The following is a 15,690-nucleotide window of genomic DNA, read 5'->3' on the forward strand; positions in this document are numbered from 1 at the left end:
AGGAACTTTGGGCGCTGGTATCAGGGTTTTGGCTACCGGGGCTTCCTTGCGCTTGTTGAGATCTCGATGTCTCGGAGGTGGCACGTAGAAGGACACGAAGTGAATGAAGAAGAAGAAGATGTACTATTCAGCTACCTACGGAAGTGGAAGCAGAACGAGTGACTGTATATGTTGCCAAGCGACTGATAGCTCATGCAACCCTCGTGTCATGTCCATAGCCGGTGCCCAGGGCAGCCGGTCAGCGGGAACCCGTGCACTTTATAGGGGTCAGGGTGACAGGAGGTGAAGGTTACTGAATATCGGTAGCAGCCTGACTGTCATCGGAACTGAAGACGCTCTCAGAGTACTGCGAGTCTTCCTCGCTTTGTCGATTCCGAACCCGCGTTGCCGCCCCTTATGACTGGGTCATTCTCAGCGGCCTAGCCTGGTTCCTCGGGCGTTTTTCTTTCTTGCGACAACGCGGCAATCTCAGCAATGTCGATTTGCGGGTTCTCGAGAGCGTGGACCGTATCGCGAAGCACGCCGGTATATTCCTCGATGAGAGGCTGATCGATCCACTGCAATAACTTCTTCTATCATGGTGTTTGGGGCCCCATGATTGCCACCAATTTCGCGGTATTCCGATTGGAAATTGACGGGCCTGCCGGCAACCTCGTCCAGGGGCCCTCCAGTAATGCGGGAGCTCATGACCGTGGGTGACCTGGGGTCTACCGTCTCGGCTTCGTCCGCCGAATCGTCATTGTCCGTTCGATCCCCACCAGCGGATTCAGCGAGCCGGGATAGGTATATCACGATCTTGTTCCGATCCGCCTTCGTCGGGTAGATCCCATTCGTGTAGTGCCTGTGCTCCGATGGGATTAGGTTCCATGCAAGCCAATTCCCTTCGTACTTTGTACATCTAGTTCGAGCTGGCTATTGCCCAAAGCTCATCGACTCCGGCCGTCTCTCATGGTCTCATAAAAAAAGTGCAAATGCCACCAGGTCTGGCGGTAAAAAAAACAAAAAGGGAATTGGAATTAAGGAATGGTAAGGATACAAAAAAATACAGCACAGGCAAAAAAAAAGATATTTTCCCCCACTATGCCACGTCCCCATCTTCGGCACCGCTTTACTCGTCAATAGTGAACGGAGCGGCCTCGGATCCGTCACCGGACTGGATCTTCGCGCCCGTTGGTGTGGACGGTCTGTTATCCATCTTCTTGGCCACATTCGCGAGGTGGGCCTTCTCGCTCTTGCTGAAAACGCGTGCCCTCGGAGATGGGGATCTTGAGGTGGAATCGACACCCCTCGCTGGCGGAAGAGATGACTTGGAACTTCTGTTGCTGTTCTTCGGGGATAGCGGAGGTGAACCCTTCTTCTTGGGGGACGGCGTAGGGGAACCCTTCTTCTTCGGGGACGTGGGAGGCGAACTCTTCTTCTTGGGGGACAATGGAGGCGAGCCATTCTTCTCTGGGGATGGCGTAGGAGAACCCCTCTTCTTCGGCGACGGCGAGGGTGTCGTCAGGCCCCCGACGGCACCGTGAACGTCGGTACGCTCTTTGTCCGTATCTTCGACATCGCTCTCCTCATCAATACTGAAGGGTGCATTTTCGGATCCATCGCCGGACCGGATCTTCGCCCCCGTTGAGCTCCATGGCGGGACGTTCACAAGGAAAGGTGAAGCCTCCGATCCCTCTCCGGAGATGACACGAGCCCCCGTGGGCGCCCATGTAAACAGTCCGCTATCAATCATCTCCTCTGCCACTTGCGTAAGATAGGCTCTCTCGCTCTTGCTGAAAACGCGTGCCCTTGGGGATGGCGATCTTGAAATGCAGTCGACACCCCTCGCTGGCGAAAGAGGCGCCTTCGAAATTCTGTTTCTGTTCGTTGGGGACGGCAGAGGCGAACCCTTCTTCTTGGGGGACGACAGAGGCGAACCTTTCTTCTTCGGAGACGGGGGAGGAGAACCTGGTTCTTGAAATGATTCAGTGGGGGTCAATACGGACAGTACCACTGCGCCGTCGAGCTTCTTGATGTACCCGTGAACGAGCTTGTATAGGTATTTCTCGAATACCGAGTCGTAGATTAGCAACTCGTGATTGTCGAAGGAGCTGCGGTACCAAATCATCATATCCGGGGTCGAGCGCCCGGCGACGGCCAACACCTCGACCTCGAACTCCTCAAAAGTGAGCGAGGATGGGATCCTGCATGGGGTGCCGTTTACCACAGCATTGTAGCTGTCTCCAAACGTGGTGCGGACGTCTACGGACGTTGTAGGCTTCGCGGGCATGTTGAACATTACGATCTCGTCATCGCTGTCATCATCAACGGCGGTCACATTACTGTCACGTCCAGCCAGAGGCTCAGTGGTAATGCCCTTCATCTTGAGTGACTTCACCGTCGTCAGCTTGAAAAATCCCGATAAGCTGGGTGACAATCTATGAACATACCGGAGCTTGATGTTTAAGAACAAATGTGTGGTGAGAAGGATGTCTTGCGAAGAGGACGTGTGGTGAGAAGGATCTCTTGCGGAGAGGATATGTGGTGAGAAGGATCTCTTGCGAAGAGGATGTGTTGCGAACAGGATGTGTTGTGAAGACGATGTGATGTGAAGAGGAAGAGAGAGAGTGTGAGCGGGCGGTGAAGTTTTCAAACTGGGAGGTGGCTTCACGGGATTCGTTCCCAGTCACTAGCTTTTGATACTCGTTCAGCGGTCAACGGTCGTCGGAAAACACTAGTGCAAAACATCATCCACGATGGTCAATCGACTCACTGCAGTTCAGACAGATGGCTAGCCCTAAATCCGTCATATTCACGATAGCACTGGCCATAGGAGGGTTTAGGGCACGCACGGATTACTACTGCCAAAGCCGTCGTGCCTATGAGTACCGCACCGTGTGATCGACCCCAGACAACCTCAAAAGCACCTTATCATAGTGTCTGTCTCTATTCTGTTTTAGTCGTACGATCAACTCCTGCTTAGACGGCGGCGTTGACATATCCATACACCTTGTAGCAAAAAAAAGTCCCAAGACTGTCGACCCGGTGTCAGGCAATCCGAAACGGCGAGAGAAAGTGCACCGGTAGTTGCGGCTACTCGCGACGGTCTCTGAGTTCGGTCTGTGGGTACATAATGTATAATGTAGCTCAGAGAATCCACAAATCGTTGCGTGCAGTATCACCTCTCATTCCCGGTCCAATGCGCACGCTTCCTTCCGCTCACCACACATCACTCACCTGATCCAACCCACCGAAAACGCCGCCGTAGGCACTGAACGTGTTACTTGGATATCGGAGGACTCAGGAGACTGCCCAGGACGGAGGAGCACCTCCTGGGCTGAACAGGGACTTTTCAATCCATGACGAGAAGCTCATAAATCAAATGACCAGGTTGGCAATTCTGGATGCCAAAATAGCATTACCTCCGGTTCACGAGAGATCTTCACAACTGGGGGCGGCATGGTGTTTTAGTGTTGACAGGAGCTAGGGACAGTCAAGCTCCGCCGCACGGGAAACGTCGAGACTCGAGATGATGCTCATGCTGTGCGGTGCCAAACTCGACCCGTGATGGTCGTTGAAAATCCAATCAGTTCCCCAGGTGCTGTTGCACCGCCGCAAGAGATTGCTGTACGTCACACCCACGACTAACCCGGGAGTGATGGTGCCTTTATGGGGGGGTAAGCCATGCGACGAGCTCGGCCAGGGAGAGAGAAGAGAGAACATCAATTCATTATCGCATGCAACCTTACTAGACTATGGCCACCGCGACGAGCTCAGCACCGCGCAGTAAAAGTCCAAGCAGCAAATAAAATCGAGTGCTGAATGATGATTCGTTGGTTTGGAATGCGGGACTAAGACCTTTGGCGGCCCGGTAGTAGCAACACAGAGGATGATAACTGGAACAATATGTTGGAATAAGAGAGATGTAGATAGATGAAGGTAATACTTAAGATACTGAGGTTTTTGTACGACTGGAAAAGCTCTCTATATAGGTCCTTCATCGCTTCCCTGATGTGATACTCTTTAAGAAGCCATTCTGATCAGCCTTTTTACTTCGCCCATTCGTTACAGTAAGTCTATTGCCAGTCCAAGGTGCCACCCCAACTGCCTTTCCTGGTCTCGTTCAAATCACTGGGTCTGGGTGTTGTCCTGGAAGGTAACCTGGACCATCTGATGTTTGTGTAGACGGCTCCTTTGCTAAAACGCCTCAAGGCCGACGGCGGGTCGAGATGAGATGACACACAGAAGAAAGAGGAGTTAGAGGTTGGTCGTCTATACTGTAGATGATGATCGAGAAAGAAGAAGAAGAAGAAGAGGAAGACGAAAACCCTGCCGGACCCACTCGGTCGACCCCGCCATGGCTGCCAACGTTGATGCCCACTACTAACCACATTCGTTTTCTCCCGCCGCCGCCAGGAATCCTCCTTCACGTTCTCCTCTTTGCGGACAGCTCCTCCTCTTACCGACAGCCCCTTCTCTCGCTGGTGCTCCTCGTCTTGCCGACAGTCCTTCCTCTCGCCGGTACTACTCCTCTTACCGACAGCCCTCCTCTGGCCGGTACTCCTCCTCTCGCCGGCAGCTCCCCCTCTTGCCGGCACTCCTCCTCTAACCGACAGCCCCTCCTCTCGCGGGTACTCCTCCTCTCGCCGGCAGCTCGGAGTGGCAACGGTCAACACCTCCACCTCGAAGTCGTCGAACAACGTGAGCCAAGATTGGATCTTGCACGGTATGCCGTTCACCACAGCATTGTAGCTGTCTCCAAACGTGGTGCGGACGTCTGCGGGCGTTGTCGGTTTCGCGGTGATGTCGAAAATTATCCTATTGTCATCGCAGTGACGCAGTCCTCTTCAACGACGGCAACATTACTGACACATACAGCTAGAGGCTCTTTGGCCATGACCTCGTTACTGTCATGAGATTCTGAAGTATGCGTCATACTGGTTTCGCTTCCGGTGTGCTCTCCAGCGGCCATAGGTGTGGTTTGGACGATGCGGAAGTTCGATCGTACGGACGGAAGGTTTGGTAGAGAGAGATAGAGGCGGAGAACAAGTGATTGAATCGACTGTCTACTTGGTTGGGAAACAAAAGAGCGGACAACATGGGCGGTTGATATATAGAATCAGAAACAGATACAGAGCTATGTAGAACGACACCTGTCTTCCAATCCTCGAGCTTTTCTCTTCCCTTATGGCGTATGCCCATTGCGAATGTCGATTGCACATGACCATTGCGTGTCATACTTTTCCCACATTACGCGTCCTGGCTTTTCAGTTTACCAGGCTGTGGCGACGTACTTTTCTTCAATAGGGAGGCAGTCAGATGAAGGCTCAGAGACTATCGCGCCAGCTTGCTGGTTGATATGATCTGTACTATGCATCTTAAGTAACGAGAGAGAGAGAGAGAGAGAGAGAGAGAACATCAATTTATTGTCGCATGCAGCCTTACTAGACTATGGCGACCACCAGCTTCCCAACCTTTCATGCCAGCTCCGCAGGGTCAAGAGAAAGCTCTACCACCACGGCCCGATGCTGCGCCGGTTATCTTAAGTAACTTCACCGTCGTCAGCTTGGAAAATCCGGATAAGCTGGGTGACAATCCATGAACATACCGGAGCTTTTCGATTGTGGAAAGCGGATTGGTTGATGATATCAGATCAGATAGGAGGTCTTCAACGACGGCCACATTACTGTCACTCTTCTTCCGCGACGGCGAGGGTGTCGTCAGCCCCCCGACGGCACCGCGAACGTCGGTACGCTCTTTGTCCGTATCTTCGACATCGCTCTCCTCATCAATACTGAAGGGTGCATTTTCGGATCCATCGCCGGACCGGATCTTCGCCCCCGTTGAGCTCCATGGCGGGACGTTCACAAGGAAAGGTGAAGCCTCCGATCCCTCTCCGGAGATGACACGAGCCCCCGTGGGCGCCCATGTAAACAGTCCGCTATCAATCATCTCCTCTGCCACTTGCGTAAGATAGGCTCTCTCGCTCTTGCTGAAAACGCGTGCCCTTGGGGATGGCGATCTTGAAATGCAGTCGACACCCCTCGCTGGCGAGAGAGGTGACTTGGAAATTTCGGTTCTGTTCTTTGGGGACAGCAGAGGCGAGCCCTTCTCATGGGACCTAGGCCCAATGTGTCGGAAGAACCACCCCCCAGGTGGCTCCTCCAGGAACTTGCGTACGATTCCCGAACAGGGGCCGAGGCCTAATGTGCTGAGAAGAACCATGGGGTTCCTCGGCGAACATTCGCACTATTTCCGAACGGAACTCGGTGATTTCGGCTTCGTTTTGCGTTGCTGAAAAACGCAGGCCCGCTGGGTCGCAGTAGCCATGTGAGGTAACCTTGGTGGAACAACGGGATTCGGCTGGGTGAAGGGGAGCCAGGATTTTGAAAGGATCGTATTTCGGCCGTGTACGTTCGGATGGCTTCCTATTGGAAGGTGGAGGTATTCGTCGAAGCGATAGAGAATAATGATATTGTTGGGGGAAGACTGGTTGTCGATGGTGGAGTGGTATTTGTGTCTGTCTGGTTTACAAAGGAACCCAGAGATATAGAACGCACACCTCCGACACTAACAAGGGCAAACCCCAAGGGTTCCACGCACCAAACCCTCGTATCTTGCACGTGATTCTGAACCTTGTTCCATAGCTGATATGTCTTACCGCCGCTAACTAATGCGAAAGCAGATATTCGGAATGCTAACCGGGAACCAATCAGCATTTCTAGGAGCGAAGCTCTACAAGTATGGTGTGTAATTAATAGAAGGATTTTACACTGCAGAGAGAGATTTTTAGTGCGGTTTACATCACTATCATCCTCCGTATGGACTTCCGCCATTCTCGGTCACACGATGGCAGATATCACTCACGGCGATGTTAATATTGTCCGTCCACAGTCTATCACTCGGTTCTTCGCATTTAAGGACATTCCCGAAGTATCCAGGCAAAAACATTTCGCCATAGTCTAGATAGGCTGCATGCGAAATAAAACAGGAACATCTCTCTCTCAGGCAAAAAGAATAGATAAAGGCGGGCGTATTACGTACATAGGTCGCATGCAATTGAAGATTAAACGAAAGAAAAACCATCAAACCACACAACGTCCCATGAAGTATTTATCACAGAAAGCCATGCAGCTCGCACAGGTCAACAGCAGTGATTCTGGTGAGTTCATCACTTATCCGGCCACCCTGAGAGAACACACTATCGAGACATACTTTCACGGCAGTCAAACTGTCAGATCACACCCCGTTCCATTCATCGGTCATCGGACATCCGGTACTCTATATAAAATTATCCCGGCCATTCTCCCAGCAAATCCAAAGCAAAAAAACAAACACGCAAGTACACAGGTAGGTCTTCCAGCTGCTCACCGCCTCCTTCTGAACAACACCTCCTGATCCATATTTGGAACAATGGCTTCTTCAAAGAAGATGTTCTTCGGCCTTTCTGTCTGGCCCTCCGGAAACTCGAAGTCGTACCGCATCAGCAGATGCGCGAGGGTGATCTTGATCTCCATTGCCGCGATGAATCTATTGACATATCGTTAGCGTAAGGAGCGATGATAAAAGAAGGGGCCGGGGGTGGGTATGGGTATATACCGTCCAGGGCAGGCGTGTTTCCCGTGACCGAAGCCGAAGAACTTCTCGCTCGTGCTGGCAAATTGGTGGGCGTGCTGTTGGCCAATCTGCTGTCGCATCTTGTAGAATCGCAGGCCGTCGAAGGTGCCAGGTTCACTGTAGATCCTCGGGTCGCGGAGGACGGAGGTGGAGGTTTGTATGTACTCGCCGGCGTAGATCTTGAAGCCGTCGGATAACTCGATGTCTTTGGTCGCTTTGCGCTGCATGGTGGCTGCGGAACGGGGTTTTAGCTAGAGTCGGTGGAATGGTGGGTGCGGAATGGAGATTCTTACCGTTCTGGATTGGATGCAGCCGCTGGCTCTCTTTCAGGACGCTGTCCATCTTCTTCAACTTCATCACTTGACTCCTGGCGGTGAAGTCGCCGTCGCCGATTACCTCCCGCACCTCTTCTCGCAGCATCTCGATATACTCCGGGTACATGCACAGATCATATATCAGATGGATCAATGCCGAGCTGGTGTTATGAATCGCCACGAAAGCCAAAAACAGCTGAAAATTCGCCAGATTGCAGTCCGGCTCTCCTAGGTCCATCGCCCACTGCAATGCATCATTCGGTGGAACGTAGGCATCGCCCTGCTCCTTCGCCTGTTGTCGTCGCTCTCTGACGATGTCCGTTATCAGGTTATTGGCATCGCCGCTTGCTTTCCGGAAAGATGTGTATGAGGATAGCCACCCCTTGACAATCGGTGCGAGAAGATGTCCGAACCTCCGCAACTCCATGCCGGCCGATATCGCGGCCTTATTGAATATTAGGGTGATGTCGAGCCAGCGCTCGTTGCGGCACAGAGAATCGCCAAGCAGAATACGGTGACTAACGCGCGCAACAACGTCTCTGATAGCTGGATTCAGCTTGTGCGAGGACCATTCTACATACTGTGAGCTTCGATGGACACATCTCATATATCAAACAAGGAACCACTTACCGTCCGTCAAGGGAATCTTCTCGTCCAGCGCCAATACCGCTTCATCGGAGATAGCACCAGTGACATGGCCGAGTGACTGTGTAATCCTTCTGACAACCATGAGGAAGTTTCGTGATGCCACGACCGATCCGAACCCCGTCTGACACCCGAATTTATCCATGACGTACTCCGACAGGCTGAGATCGGGATGGTTTTTGATTTCCGCCAGGTACTTCCGCGGCGTAACCATGGTCGGCCCGATCATCGTTGGCACCCAGAAGGCGGTGGATTCTCCGACCTGGTATATGTCAGCATGTATGATACGCGCGTAATATGGAGTGACATGGGGGGAGTCGACCTTCCGGAGCCCCTCTTCTATCATTTCTCCGGCATGCCGGGAGTATCGCGCCTGGGCTTTCTTGTAGCCGCCGCGTCCGGGAGGTACGCTTGGGAACACGTGTTCGCGTCGCTTTTCGCGTCGCTTTTCGTTGGGAACCCGTGTATCAATCCAGTGGAGGACTACAGCGAGGATGGAGGCCAGGACAATGATAATGGTTTGGCGATACTGCGTATTCGATGTGACGTTGTCGAGGAGTGAAGTCATCTTTGCTGCCGTCTTCAAACCGACTCAATACCGGCGGACGGCTGAGAGCACAGGCAATTAATACGCGACACCACCCCTTCCGATCCGCCACCGGAGTTGGAAGAAAATCGTACATAGTTTTTTTATCAGAAGTTGAGAAGGTGTGGGTTGTTGGCAAAAGGTTGGAAACGCGAAGTCCACTGCTGCGAATACGACTCGTCCTCGCATTCCGTGAGAATCAGGGGAACAGCGAATGTAGTGGCGCAGCTTAGTATCGATACGACGATCCTATGCACGGTTGAACGGTGCTAATAGGGGTACACCTCTATCACATGTCATCGTCTCACGGCTACGCGCCACGCCACGCTGACAGCCCCGAATGTCCTGTCGCACAAGTCGTATTCGTATCGTGCGGGATGGAGACATCCGGTGCAGACAATGAGTTGGTGTGGTCAGAACTTTGTTGCTTGCTCATCGTGTACGTACAACAAACTCAACGATTGCTGACCATCGCTTTTATTTGCAGCAATATCTGACTCCACCGTCTGCGAAAATACCTCGATCCCATGGCCACATCTTCGGGTCCCCCGCTCGCCAGCGGCCACCCCGGCTCTGCTGCGATGTTTGGGTGATCGCCAGCATTGCATCGGTGAAGCACAGGCCTGGGAATAGTCTTTGTCGGGCCCGGAATATCAAGGACTGCAGGGCTCCGGGCAAGCCACAAGAGGATTGGAGCCTCTTTGGGGCCCGGGAATGGTTGCGCTCAAACTGTGTAACTGAAGACAGTGGCGCAGTGGCGCAGTGGCGCAGCTGGCTGCCGCAGCAACGGCGCTAAGGAGCCCACGCGTAAGGCAGGAGCACATGACCAAGACTGGACTGAAGGAGAATGTTACACAAGGAGAGCTTTTATTCAGTAGTAGATGATGAGAGAGAAAGAAGAGGACGAAGCAGACGAGTAAGGAACAATTTTCACTTCTGTTGTTTGGGCTGTGCGGAAGTTTGGATCGTAGGGGCAGAGGATGCGGTAGATTCTAGAAAGAGAGATGCAGAATAAGAGACTGTATTGACTGTCTTACTTGATAGAGATATGAACGAGCGGGCAACATGGGCGGTTTATATAGAAGAAAACAGGAGATACAGTGCCATACAGTGCCATACAGTTCCCGACATCTGTCTTTCATCCTCCAGCTAGGCATGTCGTTTTGTTTTTGTTTAATCATCATAGCATTCGACCTAAGCAGATCATGGCTGTACACGCATCCAGTTCCGCCCCACTGTCTCCGACCGCCGGCCGCGAGCTCGATGTGGGTTCCCTATTGCTCTCCGCCCGGCCCATTCGCGCATAAAAAGGAAAGACAGAAAGAAAGAAGAACAATGAGATGACAAAATGGAACGGAAAAGAAAAGCGTCAGTCTTTCTCAAAACCCCCACATCAAAGCTCCCTTCCCCCAGCCAACTCCTCCAGCAAGTTTATGCATGTTGCTGATGCGAATGTGAATAGATTGATACTATGGAAAGGACAGTGTTATATAGACAGTGAAAACTTAGATACCGACTAAACTAGGATCTTGATGCCGAGTTCGCATTTAGGTTCTGCTATCCGCCGCCGCTCCCGGCGCTCCACCGCCGACCACTCGGCCTCTTACGGAGTCGCCAGAACCCACCTCAATAATACCTTGTCTCATATTACGCGTCATGCCTCTTGGGTTCGCCGGACTGTGGTAACGCATATATCTCCAACTTCCACTTCCATGAACGACCTCCGCATGGGACCACGACTCCAGACACTCCACTGCCTGGATGATATCATCGCCTAGCGACGCTCGCCGAGCACTGATAGTGTAACGACCTCTGTGCAGATATCAGTTTCACGGGAGCCTTTGCATCAGGGGAAACATGCTTACCCACTGAAGATGCGTTCAGCTTCGTTTGAGGCCAGGTGGCCTTTCGACCGGGGAAAAAAGGGAAATAGAAGGCAGTGAATAGTAGACGTTTGTAGTAGTTCAACTTAGTACGAAAGGAACCGTTGTGAAATTGCTGGAATAGAAGAGATCGACAGGTTATGGCAATCGAATTCTGTTGCATGGCAGTGTACGGAGCGTTTTACCATGTTCTCCATACATCATGACGTCACGTGCGAGACCGCAGCCTCGCGCGGGTAACGGTTTCCGTATCCAATCCTGGTATTCTTCTCTTCTGTTCTGTGAACGTTGACTGCATAGCCGTTGGTATTAGTAACGTGTCCTCGATGCGCCTTTGTTCAAAACTTACTTTACTGTTGTCGTGCGCCTTCCATCTTTCAGCAGCTCATTCTGCAGGTGTTCGTCAAGTAGAGATATGTGCAGAGTACCGAAGGTGTCGATCCTGGACGGCCCGACATAGGTTTGATCGGAAGTAAACCTTACCCTCCGGGCCGCGCTATTAAGCCTCCGTATGGTGAAAGCATCGCTCCTCTGGTAGTATTCGATCATCTGTTTGTAGATGTTGCCAGAGCGATACGATTCGACTTGTAGTACGGATCCTTCAGCCGTGTACGGTGGGAGATTTCACCGGCCTCGGTAGACCATTGCTTGAGGGTTCTATATCGGCGTATCTGCTCCCCGAAACGGAGCAGCTGGTGGATCTTCGGAAAGTAGAAATCACTTCCCTCCTCGTGATATTCAACCATCTCGGTGTCGATCAGGGTCTGCCACTCCTTATGCAATATCTGCCGCTTGGCGCCCGTCGTACCTTACATTCTGCCGTTCTCGTGGGATTCGTACTGAGCATAGAAATAGAACTCCATGAGAGCCCAGCAGCACTCGATAATACGTGACGCTGAAGAGGGGAGGGAATTAGCAGGGCGCAACGTAGGACCGCGACAACGAACATACCGGCGACGACTCTGCTAATAATCTCCTCAGAAAGGCCTTTGGATGTATACCAAGTGAAAGGACGATCTCATACAGGTGACAACTCTGCAAATCATGTCCGCAGTGATCGAAGAATGTATCTCAGTCTTTAAGGCGATGCGTATCGACCTGACAGTCTTGTCCTGCAACCGAGAGTCAAGACCCTCCCACAACGACAAGAACTTGCTATATACCGCTGGAGGAACCGTTAGCAATACTCTTAGAAATATCAAAGCCTACCTACGGCCATCGTGCTCCATATTGAAGTAATAGCCCCACCCTGCTGAGCGACTTTCGGTACCCTTGCCGGCCCTCTTCAATGACCTCGATGGAGGCTCTCCCCCACTCGTCCGCCACTCCTGCAATGCGTGATGCAGGACTGTCACCACGTATACGATCAGCGAGGGAGGTTGCTCGTCGATCAACCAGTCGTGAAGTCCGGGATTATGAATACGGGACTTATTGAAGAAGTGGAGGTGCAGGAACCGTGGGATTTGATGCGGTTAGCACAACAGGTTTATTTGCAATGGTTCAGACATGCACAATTGCAGTCGGCTGCCATCCATCTTGAAACACTTTTGCAGCTGATAATCTTCCGCGGTAAAGGAGGTGACACGCCGCTATAAATGCGTTAGACGATCTGAGGGATATCGAAGAAACACCGGTAATGGTGTGGAGCACTTACCGCAAATGGCAACCCGCGGTCACTATCCCGGTATATGAATGCATCGTCACGATGCAATTCATTGACCGCCGTCAGACGGTCGGCAGAGCTTGTATGCTCGTTCAGACCATACAAGTCGGCGATGTTGTTCTGTGCAGTCGAAATCCAGCTCGACTGCATGCTGTAGTAGCCACTCTTGATCTGTACCGCCGCGTACGACCTAGTCTTAGCAACTAACACAAGTCCCTCAACCCATCCCAGAACAGGGGATCACTATAAATATTTCAGATTGGCTACTTTGTCGAAGTCGAAGTCGACGTTCAAGCATGTCTGCCGGTTGGCCTCCGGCCACAGCCGATTGATGGTCTACACGACGGTGGGGTCAGCGAGAGAAATCCGCATTACGCCTGCAAACGTATCCACTACTCACTGTAAAGGTATTTGTATAGAAGGACAGAGATAATCAATTCGATGCAGCAGCAATATCATCGGCGGCGAGGTCTCTCTTTATATACCGACTTCAGGCTTCTTAGTCCAAAGGTTCCTCGACCCAGGTGGCGCCGAAGGTTACTCAACCCAGGCGGCACTTAGTCGACCGTCCGTCGCAGATCTTTATTCGTGCCAACGTCTCCGGGCGTCCAAAGTTTGACGTTGCTCTTGGCCTGACGAGTCCAGCAACTGGCACCAACACGGCCAACGCTCGGCCCATGCGGAGGGCTAGACGGTAATGCCAGAAGAGCCATTGCCGTCGGGTGCCATGATCATGACCGATGGGGTAGCAACTGGTGCCTCGAGAATGATTGAGAGTCGAGACGTCGAGTGTCAAAGTTGACGTCGATATTTTTTGGAAACTGGAGACCACGATGTCTGTATGGAGGTCAGAGCGTCCATGTGGTGATGGCCCCTTCGACCGGAGGCGGGGGGTGTAAAACAAACCTACCTCTCGACCCGTGAAGCTGCAGCCGTAGAGACACAAAAAAGGGTGTACTCGGTGGAAGAAAGAGACAGGGCCAGGTTCCTAAGAAGACCCGGCCCCAGCTATCGAGGCACAGCGATGGGGAGATGTTGGTGTACGCGACGTCTATTTATGAAGGACGAGGAGTGAAGGGACAGAAGAGCGGAGGGGTTGTTGCTACGACGGTCCCTCAACCCCAAAGGGATACGTGGGCGAACCGGTTCTAGGTTTCCCGGCATGGGATGGTAAACGTCACCGGAGCAACGTATACAACGGCGAGCCAATTCGAAATGGCCCAACGCGCGTTGTGCGAGTCTACCGAAGGCCTCATGTCAACCTATATCTAGACTAGTACATTACGCCATCCAGAGTAAATACCACCATGCGGTGTCAATCAACCGAGAGGTTCGTCCCGCGGTCGTCGTGTCAGGGCCCTGCGCTAGGTATATTTAGAACATCGCCGTGTCTGCAGTTTCTTCCCCCTCCCTTCTGGAAGAACATAAACCTTCTTCAAGCCCTACCAGCCAATAAGTGCATCTAGCCGCCCGAACCCTGAGCGTATTAGCATCTGGGTGCTTCGAGCACACCCACTATCTCGCAACAAGGTTCTTCACCGTCAAGCCAGTTGCCCAGAAGGGTCAACTCGAGAAGTCAAGGAGCTCTTCCTAGCTTCCCCTCAGCGGGACAAGTGACGACGTTGACATCTGCGTCCGTCGAACCGTGCTCAGTGCTCACAGGTGTCGCGATGAAGAAGTGACCTCTCTCCCGCGACAGTTGCGTACTTTGAAGTTTGAACTCGTAAGAGGTGAGTTCTCCAGGCTGACGACAAGTATCGCACTACTCGTCAAGACCTAATATTGTTTCTGACAAGTCCTGTCATTGCCTTCCAAAGATGCTCTGTTGACAGGAAAGGAACGCGTTTAGTCGGCACCATCGTCTTCAAACCGTTTCTACCACATTCCACCAAGGGCTGTATTTGCGTTGAGAAGCTACGCTACCAACCTCAGGTCATCGCCGCGTCACGCGCTCTCACTGTTAAGCTCACCTCGCAAGTGCCCAACAAACCTCATGATCTAGTCGAAAATACGATTGCACTAGCATCATCGACGACTTCACTCACTACACAGAGGTTGGGAAATGAAAGGGATTGTCGTTGAACTTTTGGGCTTGAAGAAAAAACGGCCGAGGCCGATGTTTTACTTCGATGGAGGATGAGCTTACGTACCCTACCCGCGGTGAATCATGCAGCCTTTCGCTGATACGATTTGCATCAGTACGCAAAGAACATACTCAAGTAGATACGGAAAGGAAGAACAGCACGCAATTTCAACCTACATATCGTCTCCTTTAGCCACCACATCCTCCATATATAGGATTATATCCCTCCACAACCGCACGAACGAACGAGCTTTCCAGATCAAAGTAAGTACAGCCGGCAGTTCCTACCACTCGTTGCCTCTAACCCGATCGTAGCACCGTAGCAATGTCGAACGGGTCCGTGTACGGCTCCACGAGCCAGAGCCAGTCTCCGCATGCCTCCTCCTCCAAAAACAACAAGTCCGCCTCCACCAAGGGCACGCAGGTATCCCCGAAGGAAGACTCCGGCGAGGCAAGCTCCCCTTTCCCCCTGCCAATCAATACGTTGCCTCCTAACACATATCCAGTCCCGCACCTGTGTGTACCAACTAGACCCGACCACTGTGCTTTCCTCGCAGGGTGCCCGCTTCCGCCGTCTCAGCTGGCAGAACCGGACCGCAGACCGGGCGGTTGTGATGACGATCACGTTCCCGGCCGACGTGCACTTCCTGGATTTTCCCAAGGTCGTCCGGCTGAAGGGGTCGAAGGGAGAGCAGTGGCAGGAGTGGGATTGGGATGATGAGGAGGAGGACGACATGGAGGCGAAGGAGGAGGAGGAGTACTGGGGGCGGGAGTACTACCAGAGGCAACACTTCTGGGGCGGGGAACAGGGGTACTGGGCTGAGGACGAGGCTGAGATGAGGAAGGGGGATTGGAAGGACGTGGACAGCAAGCGGAAGGGGAAGGGGAAGGGGAAGGAGAGAGAGGGGTCGGTGGCTCAT

The 15,690-nt window shown here is 52.5% G+C and overlaps 2 protein-coding genes across 2 annotated transcripts; both read right to left on the reverse strand.

Annotated features, from left to right (window-relative positions):
- Window positions 1-1,108: 1,108 nt before the first annotated feature.
- BZA05DRAFT_459049 (uncharacterized protein) lies at window positions 1,109-6,204 on the reverse strand (the record flags this gene model as incomplete). The annotated part of the gene is made up of 3 exons (XM_051487622.1): window positions 1,109-2,371; window positions 4,368-4,797; window positions 5,588-6,204. The coding sequence occupies 3 exons, from the start codon at window positions 6,202-6,204 to the stop codon at window positions 1,109-1,111; spliced, it is 2,310 nt and encodes a 769-aa protein (XP_051336494.1).
- A 744-nt stretch (window positions 6,205-6,948) lies between these two features.
- Window positions 6,949-9,392, reverse strand: BZA05DRAFT_408000 (cytochrome P450). Its single transcript, XM_051484674.1, has 6 exons — window positions 9,237-9,392; window positions 8,878-9,164; window positions 8,541-8,817; window positions 7,890-8,483; window positions 7,579-7,828; window positions 6,949-7,509 (listed from the first exon to the last, which is right to left on the reverse strand). The coding sequence occupies exons 2-6, from the start codon at window positions 9,121-9,123 to the stop codon at window positions 7,347-7,349; spliced, it is 1,530 nt and encodes a 509-aa protein (XP_051336495.1). The 5' UTR covers window positions 9,124-9,164; window positions 9,237-9,392; the 3' UTR covers window positions 6,949-7,346.
- Window positions 9,393-15,690: the final 6,298 nt, after the last annotated feature.

Source organism: Tricharina praecox (genome assembly GCF_024521635.1).
Source record: "Tricharina praecox strain CBS 144465 chromosome Unknown BZA05scaffold_26, whole genome shotgun sequence".
NCBI classification, from domain to species: Eukaryota; Fungi; Ascomycota; class Pezizomycetes; order Pezizales; family Pyronemataceae; genus Tricharina; species Tricharina praecox.

Excerpts from the sequence above, each read along its gene's own strand:
- BZA05DRAFT_408000 (XM_051484674.1), bottom strand. The coding sequence starts at position 9,123 with ATGACTTCACTCCTCGACAACGTCACATCGAATACGCAGTATCGCCAA. Across the intron at positions 8,484-8,540 it reads GAAGATTCCCTTGACGGACG|AATGGTCCTCGCACAAGCTG; the intron begins GTAAGTGGTTCC and ends CACAGTATGTAG. Across the intron at positions 7,510-7,578 it reads AAACACGCCTGCCCTGGACG|ATTCATCGCGGCAATGGAGA; the intron begins GTATATACCCAT and ends ATATGTCAATAG.